The 25,615-nt window shown below is 39.4% G+C and overlaps 1 protein-coding gene across 1 annotated transcript in view; it reads left to right on the top strand.

The window, feature by feature from the left end:
- The window catches only part of cftr (CF transmembrane conductance regulator), a gene marked incomplete at both ends in the record, with an annotated part of 54,890 nt that overhangs the window by 25,105 nt on the left and 4,170 nt on the right, over nt 1–25,615 (top strand). The window contains 13 exons of the mRNA XM_079247932.1: nt 5,148–5,324; nt 5,428–5,619; nt 9,604–9,698; nt 10,336–10,422; nt 11,863–12,628; nt 14,052–14,180; nt 14,269–14,306; nt 15,208–15,494; nt 15,690–15,769; nt 16,202–16,352; nt 20,262–20,489; nt 22,048–22,148; nt 25,183–25,413. Of these exons, the coding sequence (XP_079104058.1) occupies nt 5,148–5,324; nt 5,428–5,619; nt 9,604–9,698; nt 10,336–10,422; nt 11,863–12,628; nt 14,052–14,180; nt 14,269–14,306; nt 15,208–15,494; nt 15,690–15,769; nt 16,202–16,352; nt 20,262–20,489; nt 22,048–22,148; nt 25,183–25,413 (2,562 nt within the window). The remainder of the gene's footprint in view (nt 1–5,147; nt 5,325–5,427; nt 5,620–9,603; nt 9,699–10,335; nt 10,423–11,862; nt 12,629–14,051; nt 14,181–14,268; nt 14,307–15,207; nt 15,495–15,689; nt 15,770–16,201; nt 16,353–20,261; nt 20,490–22,047; nt 22,149–25,182; nt 25,414–25,615) is intronic.

The following is a 25,615-nucleotide window of genomic DNA, read 5'->3' as shown; positions in this document are numbered from 1 at the left end:
TTTGGGCAAGAGACGTGGTACACCCTGGACAGGTCGCCATTCTATTGCAGGGCCACACAGAGACAAACAGCCACTCATTTTCACACTCACACCTATGGGCGATTTAGAGTAACCAATCAACCTAACATGCATGTCTTTGGACGGTGGTAGGAAGCCGGAGTACCCAGAAAGAACCCACACATACATGGGGAGAACATGCAAACTCCACACAGAAAAGCCACTGTTCGAGTGGTCCACTTCAAAACCTTGGTTTCTGGTGTGCTTCACTTACTGTGTAGAAACAAATGGACCATCCAATGAACCAAAGAGAGTCAGTAAAGTAGGATGTCATAGTGCAACATGCTGGATAGCTCATTGTCTGTCCTGCATGCACCCATGCATGAAGTACCAGTGTTTTACATGCCTCAAGTTAATGTTCATCTATCCATTTTCTTAACCCCTTAGTCCAGTTAAGGGTTGCGGAGAAGCTGGCGCCTATCCCAGCTGTCATTGGGCGAGAGGCGGGGTACACCCTGGACAGGTCACCAATCACAAGGACCCATGATAGTCCAATTCATTATAATTACGCTCATGTGAAGCCAGTTCGTTAAAAGTAGCTGAGCAGGCAGCAGTGGAGAAGAAAATACACTTTTACCAGGAAGAAGCCAGACTATCAGCCTCAACTGGCTTGTGGTTCAAACAGGAATATTACATAGATGAAAGAAAGAGGTCTTAGAAACCTGTTTTATATGAAAGTAATAAGGACAGATACTGGTCCAGAATAACTTCAAACTTCCTCATTGTAGTACGGGAAGCCAAGGTAATACCACCAAGTATAATTACATAGCTAGGCAGTGTTTTCCTGAAGTTCTCGGTCCAAAGACGAAAACTTCTGTCTTGTGTGAATTTAGATGGAAAAAAATTCACTCATCCAGGCCTTTATGTCTTTAAAAAATTTTTAGTAGTAGATAAACTGCTTGGTTTCCACAGGTATGCACCAATACCAATACCACTATCATGTATCAGCCTCATATTATGTGCATGCACAAATATTTCGTATTTATACAAATGTTCTGATACTGCAGACCCTGACACCAAAGTAATAAAGTTTGGGCTGTCAAAATGAATGTGTAATACAAAATAATCTGTGGAATCCACATTAATTTTTTTTCCCAAAACATAAACAACTAAGTTTTTACTCATGCCATAAAGAAAATCAAATTTGGCATTTTCTCTGTGAGAAGAGCTTTTTTGGACATACAGGTGCTTTGTCATAGTGATGAACCAAATACACAAAAAAAACCCCACTTTCTCTCTCTCTCTTATTTATGAAGTTTCTGAAAGTTGCTAAGCACTACATTTTTTTTTTTTTTAAATCATTGGGTGCTATGTGTGAGCACAATTTTAAAAAACTTAATTTGGTATCATCTCATTGAAAGAAGCTGATTTTAGCCATGTAGGTTTCTTATTGCAGCTGTGAACAGAATCCACCACAGACCACTTCATCCTCCTTATTTAAGTTGGCTGCGGAGTGGCATAGTGGTTTGCAGTTTGGCATCACAACAAGAAGGTCGCTGGTTTGAACCTTAACTGGGGGCGGTTAGAACATTTGTCTTACTGTGTGGAGCTTGCATGTTCTCCCCGTGTATGCATGGGTTCTCTGCGGGTACTCTGACTTCTTCCCACCATCCAAAGACTTGCATGTTAGGTTAATTGGTTACTCTAAATTGTAGTACATTTCTGACAACCTCTAATAACTCAGTTGTTGCCTCTGACATTTTGGTCCACTCTCCTTACCAATGAATTGTCATGGGATTCATTAGTACTCATGCTGGGACGAGGTACCAGCAAGTAACCAAATATACGTACTTAGAATTTTATATTTGTGCTCAGTTTGAGTAAAACCATTGGTGCATCCTTAAAATTTATGCCATTCTGTCTAATTCTTTCATTTAAAGCACAGGTGTCAAACTCCAGTCCTCGAGGGCCGGTACCCAGCAGGTTTTTGTTGTCTCCATGCTCCATTACACCTGACTGGAGTAAATGATTATAGTGACAAGAAGGTGTTGGATGTATTTGATTTGAATTAGGTGTGATGGTGCAGGGAAAGAACAAAAACCTGCTGGATACCGGCCCTCAAGGACTGGAGTTTGACACCCAGGAAGCATGTATAATGTGAAAAATAACGGTCTTAGTACAAGAACCTTGAGGAACTCCATAACTTACTGGTGTGTGAGGAGGACCCATGATTGACATTAACAAACTGGAAACAGATAAATATGACTAAAAACTAATGTGGTTTATTTAATTCCAGTCACGTGTTTAAACCTAGTGGAATATTGTGAGATCTAACAAGACAAATCCAGGAAGAAGTCTACAACCTGAGGCTATTATGGAGATCATCAGTAACTTTCATCAGATCAGCACTTTTTGTGTTTACTTTTCAGAAATTTCTAAAGTAAAACAGATATTAAATATAAATTCCCATTATTAGCTAACAGTCCTTGATCAAGAGAAGGTTTAATATAAAAGTTTAGCTACAGTAGAGGTTTTTAAAATGACGGTTGCTTAATAATTTTAGGGGATCACCAGAAAATTGCAAAAGATATGGAGCCTTAATTTATCAAATAAATTAGGGCTTTTTCAAATCCAATGAAATCAAACTTCATATATCTAGCACATTTCATACAAACACAGCCCAAAGTGGTTTACATAATAAACATAAATTAATGAATAGACATAAAACCGTCACACACTCAAGTTAAAAACATTAGATTTCCAGAACATACTCCTGATCACACTCGATCCAAATTAAACCATTAATGTAGAGATACACAACAGATGCTTCTGAAGCTGCTGTACTTGATGAGACATCACAATTAATCGTAGAAAATATTAATTTCCTCTCAAAGTTAAACTTCTTGAATTGTGAAGAAGCTTTTAAAGTAATTAAAACTGAGAGTTAAAGGAATATGTGGCTTAACAGAGTCGACACATTTCAGTGAAATTAATAAATGTAAGAATAAAAGTGTTATTTGACTTAAATGTTAGCAGCCACATGGAGCTGGAAAGTCCACAAAGAAGCTGTGATATGTTTATTTTTATGTGTGTCAATACCATAGGATGGCAATGACATGTTTGAAGAGGATAATCTTCCAAAATCCCTAAATCCACCCTCCATTACAGGTATAAAACTTAATCCCTTACCGTCACTCCGAGTGGGTAGTATAATCTTATCTATAGGCAAAGGCTGTAAAATAAGTCTAACAGGTGTAATTCGCTGAACACCCGATACCGTGAGAAAACGAATGTTCAGCAGTGTTATTTTCCCTCACTTTGCATAATTAATCATCCTGATGTTGTCACTAAAGTTTGCCTTTGCTGGGAACACTGAATCTCCCTTTGAGACTCACACTGTTCGTCACCTAATTCCCAAATTCTCTTCTTGTTTTCTCTTCTTCCTGGAATGTGCCATTCGCACATGAATGGGGGGGTGCCCTTGCCTTTCTTTACTGCTGTCAGCACGTACGTCAGCTCATTAGAATGAGAATCACACAGACCAACCTATACAAGTCAAAGCCAGCCTTGGCATTAGGGGAACAGTCACCCATAAAACGTCACAAAGGTCAATGATTAAGCTGGTGAGTCATGCAGAGTTCTCCTTTTCTACCAGTGATGCCGTATCTCCTGTTAAACACCACAGAGGTGCTAATAGATGAGTTGAAACAAGGCCATTGTGAGACACCGAGAGTCTTTCCTGTATGTGAATAATCTCTGGTTTCTCACAAGAGTTCGCCGAATGAAAGCACAGCCTGACAAGTTCATAGACAAGGTCCTGAAGCCACAGCAAAAATTTGACAAACAAAAACAAATACAAACCAAATATACCCAAATACACACAAAGAATAAATATGTTCTATAATATATCAGGTCACTAATTAAACAGAAAATATAATATAATATAATATAATATAATATAATATAATATAATATAATATAATATAATATAATATAATATAATATAATATAATATAATAAAATATAATATAATATAATATAATATAATATAATATAATATAATATAATATAAAGGTTCAAATTAGCAGTATCAACCAGTTGGAGATTATCTGAGCTATGAGACATGGTGCATTATACTATTGGAATTATCCATCAGAAGATGCTACAATGTGGTCATAAAGAGATAGACATGGTCAGCAACAATAGTCACATAGGCTGTTGTGGTTAAACCATGCTCAGTTGGTACGAAGTGGCTAAAAGTGTGCCAAGACAATATCTCCCACACATCACACCAGCAACAGCCTGAAGAGTTGATCCAAGGCAGGATGGATTCATGTGGAGTCTGTGTTGATTATAGACATCAGTTTCCAATTCTGAGCAGACAGGAGTGGCACCCAGTGTGGTCTTTTGCTGCTGTAGACCATCTGCTTCAAGGTTAGACATGTTGTGTATTCAGAGATGAGACTGTACATGTCTCTCTAGAGAAGGTTGTGTGTGAAAATTCTTCTAGATCAGCACTTTCTGAAATTTTCAGACCAACAATTATGTCACATTCAAAACCATTTTAATGTCCTTTCTGCTCTTGTGTCAGTTTAAACTTAAGCAAATCATCTTGACTGTGATATATGACTGAATATATCGCTGTCTGACAACAAACTAACTAATAAAGTGAGTGTATCGAATAGTATCGTTTCGTTTTGTGTCGTGTCGTGTCTTGTCGTTTCGTTTCATTTCGTATCATATCGTACCGAATCGTACCATACCTTACCGTACTGTACCGTACCGAACTGAACCGTACCATACCGTACCGTACCGTACCGCACCGCACCGCATCGTATCGTATCGTATCGTATCGTATCGTATCGTAACGTAACGTAACGTAACGTAACGTAACGTAACGTAACGTAACGTAACGTAACCTAACCTAACGTAACGAATCATGTTATATCATATTGCATCATATTGCATAATATCACATTCTATTACATCAACTATTGTGTTACATTGTAGCATAGCATATTGTGTTGTATGATATATTACATTGTGTCTTTTTTTTTTTATCACATTTTCTTTCTCATATATCTTACTTGCTATATATTTTATTCATTTCACTGAAATGAATGAGGACTGACTCCTTGCTGTTCCTGCAGGCGATTGGTGAGCTGTTTGAGAAGATCAAGCAAGAGAACAAAGCAAACGGACACCTGAATGGTGACAACGGACTCTTCTTCACCAACTTGTACATCACACCTGTCCTCAAAAACATAAGCCTTCACCTAGAGGAAGGCAAGATGCTGGCAGTAGCTGGTTCTACTGGCTCTGGGAAGGTATGCCAAAGAAATGATCCCATCCAGAAGAAACACAAAAGCAGTGTTCAGGCGTCAACCCCAATATTTCCATAAAATTTAAGGACACTATCTTTGCCTTCAGAGTTCGCTGCTCATGATGATCCTGGGAGAGCTGGTGCCATCTGAGGGTAAAATCAGACACAGTGGTCGTGTTTCCTACTCCTCACAGACACCTTGGATCATGCCAGGGACCATTCGTGACAACATCCTCTTCGGCCTGACTTATGACGAGTACCGGTACACTTCAATTATCAAGGCCTGCCAGCTAGAGGAGGTACCTGCCGCTCATTCGGCTCATCTTCTGTCTTTGTTCAGTCATGGCAGCTGTTCATAAACAGACGCTCTTATTAAAACACTCTTTACTATAAGAAGCTTGTTCATGTTTTCAGTGAAGTCTGACAGAACAAGCAGGTCTGTTCGCTCTCAGAGCAACAGATCCTGAGTTTCTTTTCTTTCACTGAACTGTAAGTCTCCACTCAGCTGCATGTTTGGAGCCACTGCAAGGCTTTAAAAGGTTCAGGTTTCCCAACTACACATTTACACCAATTATGTCCCACACTCACGCATACACACATATTTGCACATTCTGTCTGTTACTCTGATACTCACACTCTCATAAGCCTCGGTGTTGAGTGATGGCCCCTCAGCAGAATAATGTCTTTCCTGTTGCCATGGCAATCTCACTGGGATGCAATATGAGCCTTTTAGTTCTCAGTGACGGACATTACCACATCCACGAGACTGGAAGAACAAATCAGACCTGGAAGATGTGAAGCTTGATGTTCAGTATTTGAAACGTCAGTGTAAATAAAAGAATTTGTTGCACATTTCGCTAAAGTAGGTATTTATTATTGGAAGGGCATGTTTTATGACTCTGGTCCTGCAACTAAGTGACTTTTTTTTTTTAACCTGTTTATATTTTTGATGTCCTTTAAAAGCTTTATTTTTACATAAATCAATTCTTTAAGTCATGCAATGAGTAAGACTGTGTGATTACCATGTTCTGTTCCAGCTCCGTAGCACCAACAGCACCTTTTAACAAAAACACATCATGTTGTCACAGCAAACAAAGCCAGCATGCGTTTTTTTTTCTTTTAAGAAAAAAAATAAAACATCTCTCAATTTGTCCATGAAGAGAGGTGTCAAACATGGTACATTGCTTCAATAAAACTGAAACCACTGGATCCAGAAGACAGGAATCAGACAGCCGGTTCTGCTGTGTGTCGGGTGGAAATAACAAGGCTTCCTGTGTGTGCTGTGCTCTGTGTGTGCTGATCATCATTGTTGTGATTGACTAAAACAAGACGTGGTTATTTTGAAGTTTTGTCAGGGTATCCTTTAAAACTTAGCTGATCTCTTTTCAGGTCATATTGTCAGACTGAGGCTTGGTTGTTTTAATTTCTTCCACCCTCTGGCACAATCTTTGATAGCCAAACTGTCAAATTGAGCATATGGGGTCCAATCCTTGGCTATTGAAGCTTGTTAAAGGGGCTCCTTCCCCACCTCTCTGGTAAGCAAGAACCCTGCATGGTCTGTGAGGGGTTGATAGGTTAAACCTAACCTGTCCAACATCAACGCACGCTGTGGGCTCTGGAACTAGTTTCTTAAGAGGGACTTGACCCTTTTTTCTCCTGATGTTCTTCCTGGTGAGAAGAGCTGAGTGGTTGTGGGCTTGTATGGACAGTAGTTTCCCTCTGCCTTTGAGTGGGGAGACAGGCCCTGATTGTTTTCTGTGCCAATGTGCCAAACAGAAAAGACCAAAACAACAACAGTTTCAAGCAAATTATTAAAATCAGACAACAGTCATTGACCATTAGCAAATTTGTGTCAGAAACTAGAGGCTAAACTCTGCTTAAACACACAGAAGAACATTTATTCATATTCAGAGTTCCTTTTTTAGACTCATGAGACCAAGTTGAACTTGGTTCAACGTGTTTGGTGCAAATCTATGACTCCCCTACAGCAACTGGAGACTCAGCACCAAAGACTCACCATGGTGAATCTGGCCTTGTAAAGATGGCCTTAATAGACGACCTTTTGGAAACTCCAAAATACTGTGACAACGCTCATTTAAAAAAAGATAATCCAAAGGAAACTCACCAAGGAAGCTCTGGTAGAAACTCAGCCCAACCTGAGAACACAACCTCCACAGCTTATTGCTGCGTTCACTTCCTGCTTTGTGTCTTTGTATTTTTAATATCCTTCGTCTAAGATATTTGTAAGAGAAAATATTGTAATTTCCATGTTAAATGTCAAACAAGGTAACCTTTCACAGACAGCAGTATCAGAAAGCTACAACTGACCGTATTTCCTCCCTATTGTTGCTCTCTGAATCATCAGACAGACTGCTGTGGGTGGTCTAACCTCTTTAAACTCATCTTTTGCCTCCAGCCTCTTTTGTCCACCTTTTGTTTACAGTGCAACACACATGCTGTTTTTTTGTTTTTTTTTAACCATACTGCCTTACTTTACAAGCTGTCAAACAACCTGTTAACTTGATCCCCATGCACTCCTATGGGGACAGCAGAAGGTGTCAGCAAAAAGGTAGGAAGCTTTAATGAAGATAAAGTTCATCATGAACACTTCATCCTCATGTGTGTGGGCATCTGTCTTTTTTGCTACTTGTTATCCTCAAAGTCACCATAAAATTAGTCTGTTTGCCACATTCTTCATCTCTGATTCATGCTTTCTGTATAATTAGGCCTGAGATTGCTCATTTTCTAATCCTTTCTATGTCTTTTTAGTCTATCTTAAAGCAAAACAGGTTTGCTGTCTAAAATCTTAACAGAAAATACTCATAAATTTGTAGTCAAAGTAGTCACCTAATTTACTCAAAATTAAAGGGCATTAAAAGAAATATCAATGAAGACCTTTTAAGGGTTTAGATAAAGATAGGATGTTTCTTTTGTTATGGGGATCAAGCATTATGTGGTCGTCCACCCACCCAAATAGACCACCAATATCCTGGTTAAAAAGTAATACTGGCTCTGCATCTAATCCCTGTACGATGAAGCAGTGGCACCAAGTGGTACGGACATGAGGAAGGATTGGGTTTGAGCCAGTAGTAGTGACAGAAAAGCCATGTCCACATGAAGAGGAGTTCAGGTGCATCTTCTAAAGATGTTTATCTTTTTGGGAGCCTGAAAAACACATTTTTTAATCTGGGTCCTAAATTGTATAAACTTGAAAATGGCAGCTTTCGTTTCCTTTATTTTACCACTCGTATGCTGCATTCCTGAACCGATTATACTATAGCACTACTTCTTCTTTTACTGATGCCTGCAAATCCCATCAACAGCTACAACAATGGAGGATGACAGCACACTACATTGCAGTTAATGTTGCAGAAGGTACTGAGCGTGATGTGGTTTCACAGCTACGTCTGAAAAAGGAAAATCTCAAATCCACACAAAGGTCTCCTTTTTAGCTCGACTCTCCATCATCTTCCTCTTCATATGTTTATTTGCATCTAACATGCTCCATGTCATCTCTGTTTGACTTGTATTTCTGTGGTAGCATTGCAACAATGCTTACAGGCTGGTCATTTGTTCAACAGCGCTCTCAGCGCGAACTTCTTCAAACAATTCCATGTTTTGAGAAAAACCTATTAAAATTAAATCAGTTTTGTCTCCATGTTGATGTAGCCTTAGACTTCCTGTAGACTGGTATAAGATACCTGTTACTTAGGGTTGAGGTTCTGCTTTGGTGCTGTGCTCATTCAGCTTTAGTGTTAAATGTCTATAGATGTGTATATATAACTGGTGTTTCTGCTGTATAATAATGGTTGTTCATTACAGCCATTTTAAAGCTTCTGAATTATTTCTTGCCCTTCATGTTCTTGCTCTGTAGTATTCTGTCAATGTCTCTTTTCTGTTCAAGCAAATCTTTAACCAATCAGATTCTCCCTGTGCTTTGTTACTGCCATACACTGATGGCGTTTTGCAAGCCTCTTTCACTCTGGGTGGGCTCAGAACCCTCCAACCACACAATTATCATGCTAAATTAAACTTGTTTAGTTTAGTTCAGTTATTGGATGCTTATAGTGGCAATAAAAAAAAGTTTGCCAATCTCCTTAATACTCAGCATCTAAAAACAAAAAAATCTTGATATTTGACATGAAAAGCACATCATTTCCAGCCATTGCTCTCAGTCAGCACAGTTTTTTTCCTTTATTAAATTGTCCCTTCTCTTTTATTTGATGCCACCTGTGGAAGTGGATTTAGCCCAATAAACTTTTTTTTTTTTTTTTCTCCTGAAGGACTTTGCCTTGCTGCCTGAGAAAGACAAGACACCCGTCGTCGATGGAGGGGTAACCCTGAGTGGTGGTCAAAGGGCTCGCATCTGCTTAGCCAGGTAGCCTGAGCATCTGTCAGCACACCTCATTCACCCCCTTAGATCTGTCAACGGAGTCCACCACCACTGATAAGTTCAGCCTTTTCGTACCTTATATTGTAAAAGAACAAATCAGTTTCTGAGCCATAAATTATCCCTGTTTTCAAGATTTAAATCTTCCCAGTTTATAATGACACTTTCCTAAACTTGGAAAAAAAAACAAAAAACTCATTCGTAGCTTTTGTGTTTCATTGCTTCCTTAAATCTCAGACGCTCTCATATTCCCATGCATTATTTATAGGTTTAGTGTGCTGACATTGATTTGTGGCAAGTGATTGGTTACTTGCCATCACTGTAAATGTTTACTTAAAAGGATTTATAGTATTCCCACAGAAAACTGATTTCCTCTTCACACCGTGTAAATATTCAGCATGTCCTGCTTAAAACAAACAAACAAAACAAAACAAACCTTGCTACAACATTGAAATTTCCCTCTGGGATAAATAAAGTATTTTTCATTTCGTTTCATTTTTCACTGACTGTTCCTAATATTTTCTTAGAAGTAATATTTGTTTCATCCCACCCAGTCTATTATTCTTATTTCTGTTTTTCATTTTCCTTTCCCTAGCCTGTTTTCATGTGTGTGATCTATCCCCAGAGCTGTGTATAAAGATGCAGACCTTTACCTGCTCGATGCTCCGTTCACCCATCTGGACATTGCAACAGAGAAAGAGATCTTTGAAAAGTATGTATCCCAACAGAGAGTCTTTCATGTGTCGGTGTGGGGGAGGAAGAGCTGAAGTGCGAGTTCAAGGTCAAGGCTATCTCTTGTTGTTTCAGACACAGTCATGTCGACTGTGGTGAGCTGAGGCAGCTTCATCACACTGTAAACCTCTCAGGAAATTAGTTTTTTTTTTAAGCTTAGCAAAAGGGAATTTTCTTTTTGAAGAAACATTGACTGAGGCATTCTTTCAGGCTGGAGGAGCTGCCAAATTTAGACACTGTACCTGACCATACCTATGAGAGTAAATATAAACTTAACACAAAATGTCAGGAAATGTGTATTTGGCAGAATATTTCTTAGTTAAAACAATGCTTCTTTGTTACAGAGCTTACGTTGCTTGAAAGCTTGTCTACTTCCTTTTTAAACGGTGCTACGTTTGTTGGAAAATGTCTTTTTAGAATGAGCAGCAGAGTTGAATGGGTTGCCCCCATAAAAACCATGCTGAACCTTCTCTGCTAAACAACTGTTACTGCTGCTGATTCTTGTTTGGTGTCATTTATTGGATTGGATGATTGAAGCAAAAAGACATATTGGGAGTTTAATGGTTCCTTTATTTAACACACAGGGTTTTCAGTAGCATATGGGTGAATCATACATATCCATACCAGCCTGCCATTTCCTCCTTCTGGGGGACACAATACCTGCTGTAATCCCATGCAAACCAACAACTGATCCAACTGACCAAAAGTGACCCACATAACAGTTGTTGGTGCAATAACTGAGTAATTAAGTGCCAAAAAGTTGCCCAGTTTAGGGCCAAATGTATCTGCTGACTCGTTGGTCACACGTTTGGTCACTCACTACTGTTTGAAGTTTACATCCTTTAACAATAAAGCAGCTTTCCTAGTTAAAGCAGACTCCAGTGTCTGCTTTACCACTGCTGGATGAAGTGAAGGGAGTTAACCCTGAAGCAAGCTGCAGCTTTAGCCAGCAGTAATCATCTTGTCTTCGCCTCCCATCCTCAGTTTGGAGGCGGAAGCTGGAAAGTTTGGCAGCTGTTTCTGTTGGAATAGTGGAGGCAGAAAATCAGTGCAGATCAGGTACTAAACTGTCACAGGAATGTTCCTCTTCAGGAACAAAAAGACCAAACGGTAACATGGGTAACTGATTTTGTTGTTGCTGAATGTTCCTGTGGGCATGGCATCATGTTATGTTTTTATGTTGTAAAGCACATTTTAATGCATTTGTACAAAAAGTGCTAAAAATTGACATGATTTGATTTAATTCAGTTCAATTGAATTCAATTTATTTCAAATTAGATTAGATTAGATTTGACTTGAAGGCAAATAAACAAGCTTTTTAATAGTATATGATTGTTTTCCAACAAGCACAGTTACAACAGAAACATCAATCAAACACTAATTTTTCTACTTCTTTTATAAATTTTCCATATTACCACAGATGTATCTGTAAACTGATGGCCTCCAAGACCCGTGTTGTGGTTACCAGCAAGCTGGAGCATCTGAAACGAGCAGACAAAATTCTCCTGCTTCACAACGGGGACTGCTACTTCCATGGCACGTTTTCAGAGCTGCAGGCAAAACGCCCAGATTTCAGCTCCCTTCTGCTTGGCCTCGGATCTTACGACAACATCAACGCAGAGAGGCGCAACTCTGTTCTTACAGAAACTCTACACAGAGTCTCTGTTGATGAAACTGCTGGTTTCCGAGGCTCCGAGCCAATTCGCCAGTCATTCCGCCATGCACTTCCTCAAAATCACGCTGTCAACGATGGCTATCCTGAAAAACGCAAGCAGTCGCTCATCCTTAACCCTTTGACAGCTGCCCGCAAGTTCTCATTCATTGGGGGCTCCCAGCAGACAACTGCATATCAGGCCACAACGTTAGAAGATGGAGTTAATGATCTATCAGAAAGAAGGTTCTCTGTAGTACCTGAAGATGATCAAGTAGAAGAGGGGCTCCCAAGGAGTCCCCAGTACCACCATGAGTTGCAGCATCTGAGTGGGCAGAGGCGTCAGTCGGTTTTGGCTTTCATCACTAATGCTCAGGGTCAAGAGCGCAGAGAGCAGATGCAGTCGTCCTTCAGAAAGAAGCTGTCCATCACACCGCAGTGTAACCTGGCGTCTGAACTGGACATCTATGCTAGACGTCTGTCTAAGGACAGTGTTTTTGACATTAGTAAGGAAGTGGAAGAAGAAGACATGGAGGTAGGACTTCTTAACTTTTAACAACCTTCTTTTGCTTTTGGATTAAAACATGAAAATATAATTCAGTAATGAGACTCCCTAAAAAATCTTTTTTCATCACCCAAATGTTAAGGTCCTGAAGATGGAAACACTTTGCTCCAATGCTCAAACTATACACTTACCAGTCACTTGATTAGATCCATAGCTTGTTCTGGGTTGTACCTTCAGGGCTGTCTTTCTTGCTAGTGTCATAGATTTACCAAGATTTTGATGATATACATGATAACATCACAGAATTACTGCAGATTTATCAACTGGACATCCACAATAAGAATCTCCCATTCCACTGTCACCTTTAAGCTGCTCTGTTTGATTGAGTTCTGTTGACTGCAGAGGACATTGGAGTACAGCGAACTCATTGTCATGTTCAAGAAACCATTTAGAGATGGTTTGAGCTTTGCAAATTGGTGCATTATCCAGCTGGAAGTATTCATTAAAAGATACTACATTGTGGTCATAAAGGGATGGACATGGTCAGCAAAAATACTCAGGTAGGCTGTGTTTAAACCATGCCACTTTGGTACTAAGGAGCCCAAGGTGTTCCAAGTAAACCCCAGCAGCAGCCTGAACCAAGGCAGGATGGATTCATGTTTTCATTATATTTCCACCTAATTGAGATCCTGCCATCTGAACATGTCAAAATGTTTTAGTGACTCCGTGTGAATTGTAGCCCCAGTTTCTTGTTTTTAGCTGACAGGAGTGTCACCAGGTGTGGTCTTTTGCTGCTGTAGCCCATCTGCTTCAAGGCTGGATGTGTTGTGTGTTTAGAGATGCTTTTCTATGTACTTTGGTTGGAACCATTATTTGACTTCCTGTTGCTTTTCTATCATCTCCAACCACTCTTTTCATTCCTCTCTGATCTCTGACATCAACAAGACATTTTAGTCCAAACAATTGCTACCCATTAAATACCTTTTCTTTTTCAGACCACTTTGTAAACCCTAGAGACAATTTGCAGCTTCTACAAAGAAAACATGTATTCAGTTGCTGCTGGGTGACTGGCTGGTTAATATTAGCAACAATAAAAATTTCAAATATTTTTATCTAATAAAGTGGCTGGTGAGTGTAAAATAAAGTAGTCCCATCGGTATATGATTGATCAGTTTACACTTCAAGACTATAACTAAGCTTTTTTTCCCAATTTCCTTGTATCTTCGCCTCCTACTTGTGCATTGACTAAACATTTCAAACCTAGTGGCTATGTCCAGGTATAATAAATATAGGTAGAAAGAAGTTCTACCTATATTTAGTTGTTGGTGCAATAACTTTAAATCACAGCCGTATGAGATGTTGTTTGACCAGTGAAATGTGTTCTTTGGAAAAAAAAATGTCTTTTCATGTTACATGAGCCTGCACTATTAAGAAAAATGTCTGTTTCTCACAGCAATGTTTTGCAGATGAACGTGAAAATATCTTTGAGACTACCTCATGGAGCACATACCTCCGCTACGTTTCCACCAATAGGAGCTTAATTTATGTCCTAATCTTCATTGTGATCATCTTTGCCATTGAGGTAAAACCCAACCATTGTAAAACTAATATGGTCTTTTTTAAAATATGTGTGAGTTAAAATAACAATGTATGTCTTTTTCTGTTGATAGGTTGCTGGTTCAGTTGTTGGTATTTTCCTAATTACAGAGTGAGTGTTATGTTTTACATTCTTTCAGAACTTCACTCCAACCATCTAACTCAAGGAGGCCCAGCTCTGGTCCTTGAGGGGCACCATTCTGCAGGTTTTACATGTATTCCTGTTCCACCACACCTGACTCCAACTAATCACTCATTGTGCAGAACTTCATTGGCAGTTGAATCCATTTAATGGAAGCTAGGTATGATGGAACAGGGATATACTGAAAACCTGCAGGACAACTCAAGGTCCTCAAGGACCAACTTTGGCCCCCTCTGATCTATCTTCTCTTTTTTGTTGTTTATACATTGTTCATATATATATATATATATATATATATATATATATATATATATATATATATATATATATATATATATATATATATATATATATATATATATATATACATATATATATATATATGACCCATTAGTTTCAGTCAATTGTTTTAAATTGTGGAAACATCAAATACTTAGGACAATGACACTAGAGGATCAGAGCTGCCCATACCTAACTTAGTCAAACCCAATAAACTTGGTTGCATCTTTTTAATTATTCCCAGAATATGGTAAAATAAAACTAAATCAAAATGGTTCATTTTAAATGTGCTATGGCCATTCCAAAAACATTAGCTCATTCCCACTCATTAGTAATCAGTGACCATGATTTAGTTATGTGTGGCAATGGATTATTACATTTCTCTCAATGTTATCAGATACACTCTGTGAATTTCATCTTTTCCAAGATGCTTTTTAATTAGTGCTGACTGAGTCTAGTCCTTAGGTCTAAACCCTAACTTCTAACTTCCACTTGCTTTTGCTCTTCCTCTCAATATAGATTTTCATATTTTAAATTCTCAGACAGAAATTGAGACAATGTTTCATTTTCCCCTTTCATCTTGTTCAACCAGTGAAATCTGGAGGGATGGTGCCAACCCCAACTCACCCAACTACATCGATGAGCAGCATCCCAATGCCTCTTCACCCCCTGTCCACCTTGCGGTCATCGTCACACCAACCAGTGCCTACTACATCATCTACATCTTTGTGGCCCATTCAGATAGCATTCTGGCCTTAGGGGTCTTCAGAGGTCTCCCCTTAGTGCACACGTTGCTCACAGTGTCCAAAAGACTACATGAACAGATGCTCAGCGCTGTGCTACGAGCCCCCATGTCAGTGCTTAACAATATGAAAACAGGTGCTTTGATTTTTCTTAATATCATTAACATTTTCTCTCTCAGGTTAAGTAAAATCAACATCAGAAATAAAAATGTGGTAAAGTATCCATTTATTCAGATTTGATTAACTATAGAGAATCATGTTAATTAGCTAATTAGCCTTTTGCTAAAATGCATTTAAAAACACTTTTTTCCTCATGTTGTTTTTCTTTCAGGCAGGATAATGAACAGATTCACCAAGGACATGGCCATCATAGATGACATGCTGCCTCTTGTGCTTTTTGACCTAGTACAGGTAAATTAAGCAAGGCAGTGATGCTCCATAATGCCATAGTAACTTGGATTTTGTCTTTTCTGATGTACATTTTCGTGTTTAAAACAACTGTCTCAAATGATGCAACTTAGTCATTCGAACTGAAACACGAGTTATAGCAAGACAAAGCAAAGATAATGATGCTCTGGCTTAATGTGTATGAAATGTAACTGTAAGGCTGGCGTAAACAGGTGCCTGTAGACTTCTGGTAACATCAAAGCTTAGCTTGTAGCTGCCAAAAAAAAAACCCCAAAAACAAATTGATGCTGCACACAAGGATTAATTGTTACAGTAATTCTCAGTGAGGTTTAAAAAAGGGAGAAAGAAGTCAAACAATTGATACTATTCAGGCTATCTAACCACTCCAAATGATTCCCATTGTCTGATCTTTCACCGCTTCCTTTCCCATACCAGCTGTCATTACTCGTCATCGGTTGCATCTTCACTGTGTCCATTATCCGGCCATACATCTTCATCGCTGCCATCCCTCTAGCTGTTATCTTTGTGGTCCTCAGGAAGTATTTCCTGCAAACTGGACAGCAGCTCAAGCAGTTAGAGGCTGAAGGTAAGAGAAAAGAAAGGGAAGCATTTGATCTGACTGCTGCAAATAATGGGATCAGTTAATTTCATGGATTTATTTAGCACTTTGAAATGTGTCTGTTTACATGGACACCATTAAAACTGATCCTCACCTGATTTCTTAGGAGTTATCAGATTATCCAGATCGTCATGTAGACAGCATAATCTCAGATTTTAAGTGCCTTTGTTGGATTACGAGAAACTGAATGAACAAAGATAAAAAGAAGAAAAAGACTTTACACTGACGCTCAGGCACAAATCAAGGCACCATTAAGGCACTGAAAGCACCAAAACTGCACCACAGTGTAGTTTGCTTGTTATATTGTGGGAATAAACTCTCATATTTGCAATTCAACTTTATTCTTCATGGTGAATTCTTACCAATGTATGTGCTTTAAATACCTCCTATTTAGATGATTTGTTCCAGAAAACACATTTTCTCTTAATTTGATTGACAGTAATTGATGGGTCAAGAGTAAGGAGTCTAATGATAAAGTGGCAAATGTTCAGGTTGGGTAAAAGTAAGAACGCGATGGAATGAATTGTATAAAGGAAGAGAGACTTGGAGGGCAAAGTCCGCAGACAGAACTGGAGGATGGCTCGGGGCAAATGTCAGTTTGAAAAATGAAAACATGACGTGAAAGGGTTGCGGGAGAGGATGGACAGACTGCCACAGAGGGGTGGAGATAGTTGAAGGAAGTGAAGATAGTAGGTTTGGTTTTATTTGGCTACGCTTGGAAATATGTCTGAAATTTCTGCCTCCAGCCCGTAAACACTGTCCTCGTATTTACTCAATAATCCACAAAGCACAGCCACAAAATAAGAATTCCCCAAGGAAAAGTGTGCCATGTGCAGTTATCAGTCTGCTTGCTAAATGTTATCGCTGCAAACTTCCATGTACAAAAGTATTATAGACTATAAAAAGGAAAATAACGTTCATAATAAGTATGATGTATATAGCATAAGTGTAAAGTATAATGTTGTTTAGCTGGTGAAGCAGATCAGGTTTATGCACTCAGAGGATGGAAAACCAGGTCATTGGACCCTGGACAAAGATGTCAGTCTGTTTGTTGGATTTCCCTGCTCTGCCCACCCCCGCTTCTTTCACTGAACGCGTGCTTTGGTGATGACGGCGAGGTCTTTCCGGAGCTGCTGAGAGCACGTTGGGTCAGAGATGAGCTGAGCTTGGGATTTCCTCCTACCCCATCCTGGTGGCGTTCTTTCTGGTGTTTTTTTTTTTTAACACAGCATGTCAGACAGAATACTGTGGAAACAATGCGTATACAGCTCTGTTCTTACTGTACTCATACAAAACCCTTTCTTAAAATTCAGGTCTCTCCTTTAAACTGCTACATGACACTGGAAAAGTGTGTAAATTGTTAATAAAAACAGAATATAAAGCCAATAAAAGCTACTTAGTGCACCACACCTTTGTCCAGTCCAGTAAATTGCCATCCACGCACCGTGTAGTTTAGTGAGGTCTGTGAGGTGGGAGTGGTAACTGCTACAGGATGGAAGGATCTGCAATAGCATTCCTTCACATATTTGAGATGAAGGAGTCTGTCACTGAAGGAGCTCTGCAGTGCTCGCAGAGAGTTGTGGCGGGTTGCGAGCTGTTCTCCAACAAGGATGACAGTTTAGCCATCTTCCTCCTTTCTCTCACCATCTTGAAGGTCCTTGATGACAGTAGATCGGGAAACACACTGTTTTAGCAGCTTCCAAACAAAGCTGGTACTGCACTAGCTCTGAGTTTCTCATTTCACACACAGAGTTGTTTGTCCTTCAAGGGGTGTCATAGTAAAGATTATGACACAATTATGGCAGCTGTCATGGATGTGTGTCCACAGCAAATAGGGATAAAAGGCTCAGTATTTTTTCTTTAAATTCCTTTGAGGCTTACTTGTGGCCCTGATAGCTCATTGGGTAGAGCGTGAGCCTCTTAATCTCTGGGATGTGGGTTTGAGCCCCATGTTGTATGTACCAATTCCGATCAAATAAAAGAGACTTGTTCAGCTACCTTAAACAGATTGCTTCTCCTGAAGGCATCTTTAACTTTGTGACAAAAATGATCAGCATTGCAACAATTCATCAATTCATAGACACAATCAGTGGCTTCCAATCCCACTCCTCACAGACTCTACAGCCCCAGCTTTTACATGTTTTAGATGAGAACATGAAAAAGTCATGTCAAGGAATGTATACGGCTTTGAAGCAGGCTCTTTTAACTGTCCAGTTGATCTGTAGCCTTAAAAGCCAAGATGAACTTTAAGTACACTGAGACCCATTTCAGTCACAAACCATCTAGTCTTTCAGTGATTTCCTACTTCTGTGTTTGCTTTTTCTTTTTCTCTTTCTCAGGACAATCCATCAATATCTGTCAGTATTCGTAGCTTTACAGCATAGCTGTATGTTGCGTTTTATTGCTAAGCTTTATTATCCAGTTACTTCACAGAAAAAACCATATATAGACATCTACAAGCAATAAGTCGTGCACTGACTGACTTTCCATGTTGTCTGGAAAACAGATTGCGATCAAATGCTGTTCATTCATTCATTTGCTGTGATGAATTTATTGTAATTCATTGTCATCGTCCTAAAGAAACCCAAAAGTTATTTTAGTAAAGTAATTAGATACCAGTAAAAACTGTTTTAATGATATATTTGACCTTTGATTTTTGTGCCACATCCTGTCTATATGAAACACAGTCATTGTGAAAGACCTTGAATTTTTGTTGTGTTTGTGTCGTCCGTCCACATAGAAATAGTTGTTTGGATATTTAAAGTTAGCTTTGGCTGATCTGGGTGTGCTGTTTGTCTGTGGACAGATTAAAAAGCCTTTTTGCCTTGCAGCATCACAATAGGCAGTGTTATCTCTTTTGTTTACATGGCAATACTAGAAAAGCACTCGGAGAGCACAAACTTCCGCCAAGGCCTTTACAAAGTTCCTGGAACCAAACAGTGATCCGGATCATCACCAAAATTAAAACAGATTTTTTTTCTTCACATTTCCAACAACTCCTAAAAATTCAATTGAAATCCGTCCCCAACTTTTTTAATTATCTTGACCACAAACAGAGAAACGCCAGGTAAAACATAAGCTGCTTGGCAGAGGTAATAAAAAGATTGTGCTGTTATTCTTAACATGGCTTTTTACATGTTGGCCTATAAATGTGCAGTTAGTTGTCAATTATACGGAAGAACAAAGTCATTAGAGGACAATGCAACATAAAACAATATTGTTTTTGAGATTTGCAGAGAGATTTCCTTCATATTGACCGACATGGATCAGCATATATTTGCCTTGACTCCTTGCAGTGTTTCTGAAAGCACAAAGTCACTTTACCAGCATTTCCTAAACTTCATCCAGACACTTGTTTTGACCTTCAATACAAATCAACACCAAAGCAAGTAAAACTGTCTTTCAGCCTTTAATTTTTCAGTCAGCTGAATTCACTTAATTCCGTCTATAACTTGGAAGCAGAGTTTGTAGAAATGGCTATAATACCAAAAGTACTTGGAGAAGAAGTGTCTCTGCTCCATGTGTCATCCTTCAGACATTGTTATTTTTTCCAACTGTGTCTATTTACAACATCTGGAATTCAAAGATAAGTGAAGATGCTCCACATCAAACTCCATCACTTCTCTAAATGTATTGTTTGATGGATAATAAAAACATCTTGGGTACCTGAAGTATCTGCTCGCAGACAGAAATAATGGTTTGGTTTCCTGTTTCTTTGTTAAAAGGCACTATAAACTGAATGAGGGAGTTTTTTTCATAGATACTTTTCAACTTTATTATTTAAGGTAACTATAGACTAATTGAAATTGTATTTATAAACCAATGTTAAATTTCATGTTCCTACTATACTGTATGTTTATTTCTTGTGTCTTTCAGCTCGTAGCCCCATCTTCTCTCACCTCATCCTCTCGCTGAAGGGTTTGTGGACCATTCGGGCTTTTGGGCACCAGACTTACTTTGAGGCGCTTTTCCACAAGGCCCTGAACACTCACACAGCCACATGGTTCCACTACTTATCCACACTGAGATGGTTCCTCTTCCGCTGCGATGTGCTGTTTACCGTATTCTTTACTGTTGCTGCCTTCATCGCCGTGGGAACCAACAGTGAGTCACAGGAATGCCAGATTATATCCAGTCCAGACCAAACGTTTTGACAAAAGAAGTTTATTTTTATATACTAAAATGCAATAATAATTTTAATCTTACTGTAAAATATTGTGCGGTGAGTGTAGTGGAAGTTTTTAACAATCTAGTTCACAGTTCTTTCAGATGTAACATCATGAGCAGTTGTATCTCTGCCATAATGTTATTTTTATTCGAAGCAATGACGGCTGTGGGAGTTTCTTTAGAAGTAGCGACTGCTGACAGGTGAAGACCATGGTGTCAGCACTCAGTTTGCTGTTATATATCACTGAAAGTAGTTGTGGAACTTCATCTGATTTGTATTTATGCACACTTTTCCCCAGTAAGGGTAAAGCTACGTTGGCTTATAACAAACAAAAACAGATGGGTCTGATGCCACATTACAAGTTAAGACCATTTATTTTCAAGCCATGCTTTACATGAGGGTTTAGAGTCTGCAAAGAAACTAAATATGGGACATCACTGACATAGAAGCAGAATAAAGACTTAGCTCAACAGGAAGGGCATGGTTTTGAGTTGGTTTACAAAAAAAAGCCAAACTTTGAACATCGCACTTGGTATAATCATAAAAATGGCATTACAGTGAAGCTGTCAGGAAATGGTTGATTACACAGATCAGGCCATGAGGGCATTAATCAGACAGGTAACCAAGGACTTGCAAAACTGTACAGCAGAAAAATTAAATGTATGAAAAAGTGTCTTTTTTAAAGAGACAAAGGTTTGGAGTTCACTAAAATATTTCACTTACTCCCCTGACATGTAGAAGGTATTCTGTTTGGAAAAAGAAGGAATGAAACCTTTTAGCTATCAGGGAAACACCCGGTGTGGCTCAAGCCTGGTAATAAAAGCTCCTGCTAACAGTGAAGCACGGTGGTGGCAGCGTGATCCTGCAGGATGTTTGTTGTTGGCTGGGCTCAGGAAATTTGTCAGAACTAAAAGAATAATGTAGAAAAACTGTAAAAGTCTCTAAGAGAAAGGTTACAAGTGTTAATACAATCCCCCATTAAATCCATTTTAAATCCTGTTTGGAAGAAAACAAAATTAGCAAAAATCCTTTACTGTGACTTATAAACATGCCTTTATCCTTGGTTTGGGCAATGACTGGGGTGTGTGTTCTGTAGCATCTTGACATTGTTGTACGTTGGTTAAACCTTTGTACAAATGCAGGTCAGAAATGAGGATAAAGTCTGCTTGCAGAACACGATCAGAACTACTGGAATGTCACTGGATAAAATCCCAGATGTGTAATTACATGAATGGGAAAAGGCAAGCACCCGCTCAGAGGAAAAAAAAACAATACAAAACAAAAAAGCCCACATTGTTGCGTCACAGGCTGAGTTTATGTTGAAAGCAATCATTTCACGGCTTGTTAGCTTTCAATTGAGCAAGTAGCAGAGCTGCAAAACCTAACATCAGACAGGGGAGCTTTGATTGGACGCCACTGATGACATTGCATGCTTATTTTAATTTGCCTATCCTTGTGCGTGTGTGTGTTTGTGTGTGTGTTTGTACTCCACAGAGGACAGACCAGGAGAGATTGGCATCATTGTAGCATTGGCAATGCTCATCCTGGGAACCTTCCAGTTGGCTATAATCACCAGTATCAATGTGGATGGACTGGTATGTGATTCTCTCACATACACATACAGTTAACACCATTTGCATCACGGTTGGATTAGTGTTTGAAACACCTGATCAGGTGTGGGGAATGTTGGGAGGTAAAGTTAACTTCCCAACATTACATTCACATCAGTAAGTGTCTCATGTGCATAAAACTCCAGTGGTGACCTCCAAATCACGGAGCAACTTTTCACTGTAGACAGATGCACCTTTTAGACATGGGAACGGTCAAAGTTGTGATGTTCGTTGCATTCGATAAACCTTCTTTTTTAGCCATTATTTGTTTGAAAAGTGATCCTGTTTTGAGCTGCACAGGAAGTGATGATTCCTTGAACAATCACTGGACTACAGTGTCCCAATCTCCACCCTTTAGTGTTGGATCGATAGGATTGGAACCTTAAACAAGACAGATTAATCAGATATTTTAGCACCATTCCCAGCTTTTATCTTCCGGTCTGTGTGTGGAGCGACACTCTCCATACTGACACACAACAGGCTCTGCTTTCTCATAATAAAACTGGATTTAACAGAAATTTTACCATTTTCTATACCCATTTAATCCAGCTCAGGGTTACAGTGGTGTTGAGCCTATCCCAGATGTTATCAGCTCAGAAGCAGGGGTACATCCCTGACATCCCTGTCACCAATCCATCAGAAGATCCGAATGTAATATATCAGAATATTTTTAGTTTGTTTGTACACGTACCACAACACCAGTGGTGTGCAGTCAGGCTAGGCAGTGCCTACACAAGGCAGAAAAAAATAAATGGAATCATTCCATTTCAATAATTAATTGATATATTTTTCATTTTCTTTTGTAATTATTATTTTTAATACACTCCGTCAGATGATAATTTCCTATAGCCTGTATTACTTATGGATTTGAAAGTGCTTTTCATATATATCAGTAAAAATGACTCAACAGCACATCCTCCTGGCCAGGCAGAGAAGCTGCACAATTCACCCATGATGTGATAAAAGCCGCGCCCTCTTTTAAAGGCACAGCGCTGCTCTACCTGTATCGTTCACATCATCATAACAATGCGTGTTTGCGCATGTGCAGTAATGTAAAAAGGCAGACTGCAACGCTGCCTTTACATATTGCTGCAATATGCCTACGGTCTATGTATGTTCAGAGAATTAGTGAATTGACACTTCCCTCTCAAAGTTAGCTGATGTGCTCATTGGAGGGGTGATCCTGCCAGAAAGGCTTAAACAGTTTTCATTCATTTCACTATTAAATTTAGATTCAATCTGTTTGTTCTGGCTGTGACTACCCTGACATACCTTCCTCAAGGCAACAGTTCAAACACATGGTGACCTGGATGAGATGAGTCTCTGAGGTTGCCTACATTGTAAACATCCTCCCAAAGGCAGACGGCATCCACTGAGCTCCGGATCAGCTTTAATGATCCTCTAAAGCTCTTTTGTTTGTGGTGCAGCTGGCAAACCAATGTGATGCCATAACAGCACTGACCTAAATGATAAAGGGTTTCATGGGCCTTTTTCAGCAGTTTGTAGTGTTTACGTTTCAGGATTGCTCCTCCGTTAGTGTGGACCCCCATTAACATCACAGCCCCCCCTGCATGTCTTTAATGTTGTGATTGGCTGAATATTTTGCTTATTTTCAGTTGTTTGGTTTGGTTCTCAGGTTGTTCTCTGCAGACCATACTAACAACCTCTGGACCTCCTTATATCCTCCCGTCATTTTTTTCTGGGAAATGAGTTGAGTCAGCAGGTGTACAACAGTTCAGCAGTAATATATCCTAAATATCCTGTTTATCTTAAGATTTTTTTTTACATAAAGAGGATCAGAGAAATGAGGTGGCCTTAGGTCGGGATGCTAATGCTGTTCGGCTGCATTGAGGAGCAGGAGCTCAACCGGTTATTAACACCCATTTAATTTATCTTTTTAAAACAACTGTAAAGTCTCGTGTCAGTAACTTTATCAACAATCACACATTTTTCCATGACTCTTCAGGACAGCCTCCATCAGCAGCTCAAACACTGAGTCTGATGGAGGCTTTTCATGTTATCAGCCAGTTTTCTCAGCTTCATTCTTCACCAGAATCAGATGCAGATTTTATTTTTTATTCTTGCTCAAGCTGTATAGCTTTCGCATTCTTATTCCTTTATTTACTTTTTATATTGTTTTAGTGTTTTTGCCGACCTCTTAGCCACTGCTAAACTCCTGGAGGAGATTTGAGCCCTGTCAGTTCAGGTGACCTCACACAGATGGCCCAATTCTTTCAACTCTCATCGAACTTTTGTTGCAGGATTCATGAAAACCTGGGAAACTGGTGAAGATAACATCCTACACCCATATACTGTATTTTATTCCACCTTGATTTTGATTCCAGTTTCATTGTCATATTCCACGGCTGTGGGGTCATCGGACCCAAGGAGATGACGGCTCCTCCATTGTTGCCACTGAGAAAGAGGTCAACACCTTTAGCCTCGTGTTGCTGACACAGAATTTACAAAAACTGTTCAAATCTCCACCTGTTGGTGCTTTTATGTCTCCTATATTCATTTAAAAATGCTTATTGTTTAGGACTAAACTGTCTTTTAAATTTAAGACATGTTTTGCAGTTAAAACAGCTGCAAGGGTTGGTTGTTTTTACACACATTCAGTGATAAGACTTCCCAGCTGCTGGGGGTGTGGACGCCACCTGTGTGTTTTGGTTTACCTCTGCAGAGCGGTGAGGGTAAAAAGGGAAGCAGGCAGAACTCCAGGTACCGCAGCTGCAACATGCTGTTCATGAAGCCTGTGAGGCTCCTGTGAGTCAGTTTGCACCCATTCTGGTTGTTTAGTGAAGCTAACCGAGCTTATCACGGTGCAGGACGTCTTGTTCAGTCTGCACACACACAGTGGTGGTAGTGGTGTGTGTTTAGGGAAGCTGACCTTCATCGGGGAAAAAATGATTGCTCAGACTGGTGAATTACTTTTTCTGAACTGATAAGAAATAGTTCAGATAAATAACTTTTCCATCTGAAGTACATTTTCTTTGTTCTTCCTTTATCTCCGTATCAGATGCGTTCAGTGGATCGGGTGTTCAAATTCATCGACCTGCCATTAGAAGAGACGCTGCTGGGAAAATCTGGGGGTAAAGGAGGCTCCGACCTGGTCATCAACAACCCTCATGTGCACGACTATTGGCCCAATCGGGGCCAACTGGATGTACGGGGTCTCACAGTCAAATACACAGGGATTGGACGCGCCATCCTCAATAACATCTCCTTCTCTGTGGAGGGCGGACAGAGCGTAAGTCCTATCATCAATATATGTCAATATATGTCCCGTTTTCAAGCATAAAAACAAAAATCAGCCAAATCTGCTGACATTTCAAGTAATATTACTGGATATTACTGATTAAAAAAAAAAAAGAATTAGCTGAGGGGAAAAATGTAAGAATCTTTAATTATTTCAATGAAAAATATTAGCAGAAAGCAGCCATCAGAAAAAC

The sequence above is a fragment of the Telmatherina bonti genome, assembly GCF_933228915.1.
Source record: "Telmatherina bonti genome assembly, chromosome: 2".
NCBI lineage: Eukaryota > Metazoa > Chordata > Actinopteri > Atheriniformes > Telmatherinidae > Telmatherina > Telmatherina bonti.
This window is presented reverse-complemented; position numbering and strand designations above follow the sequence as displayed.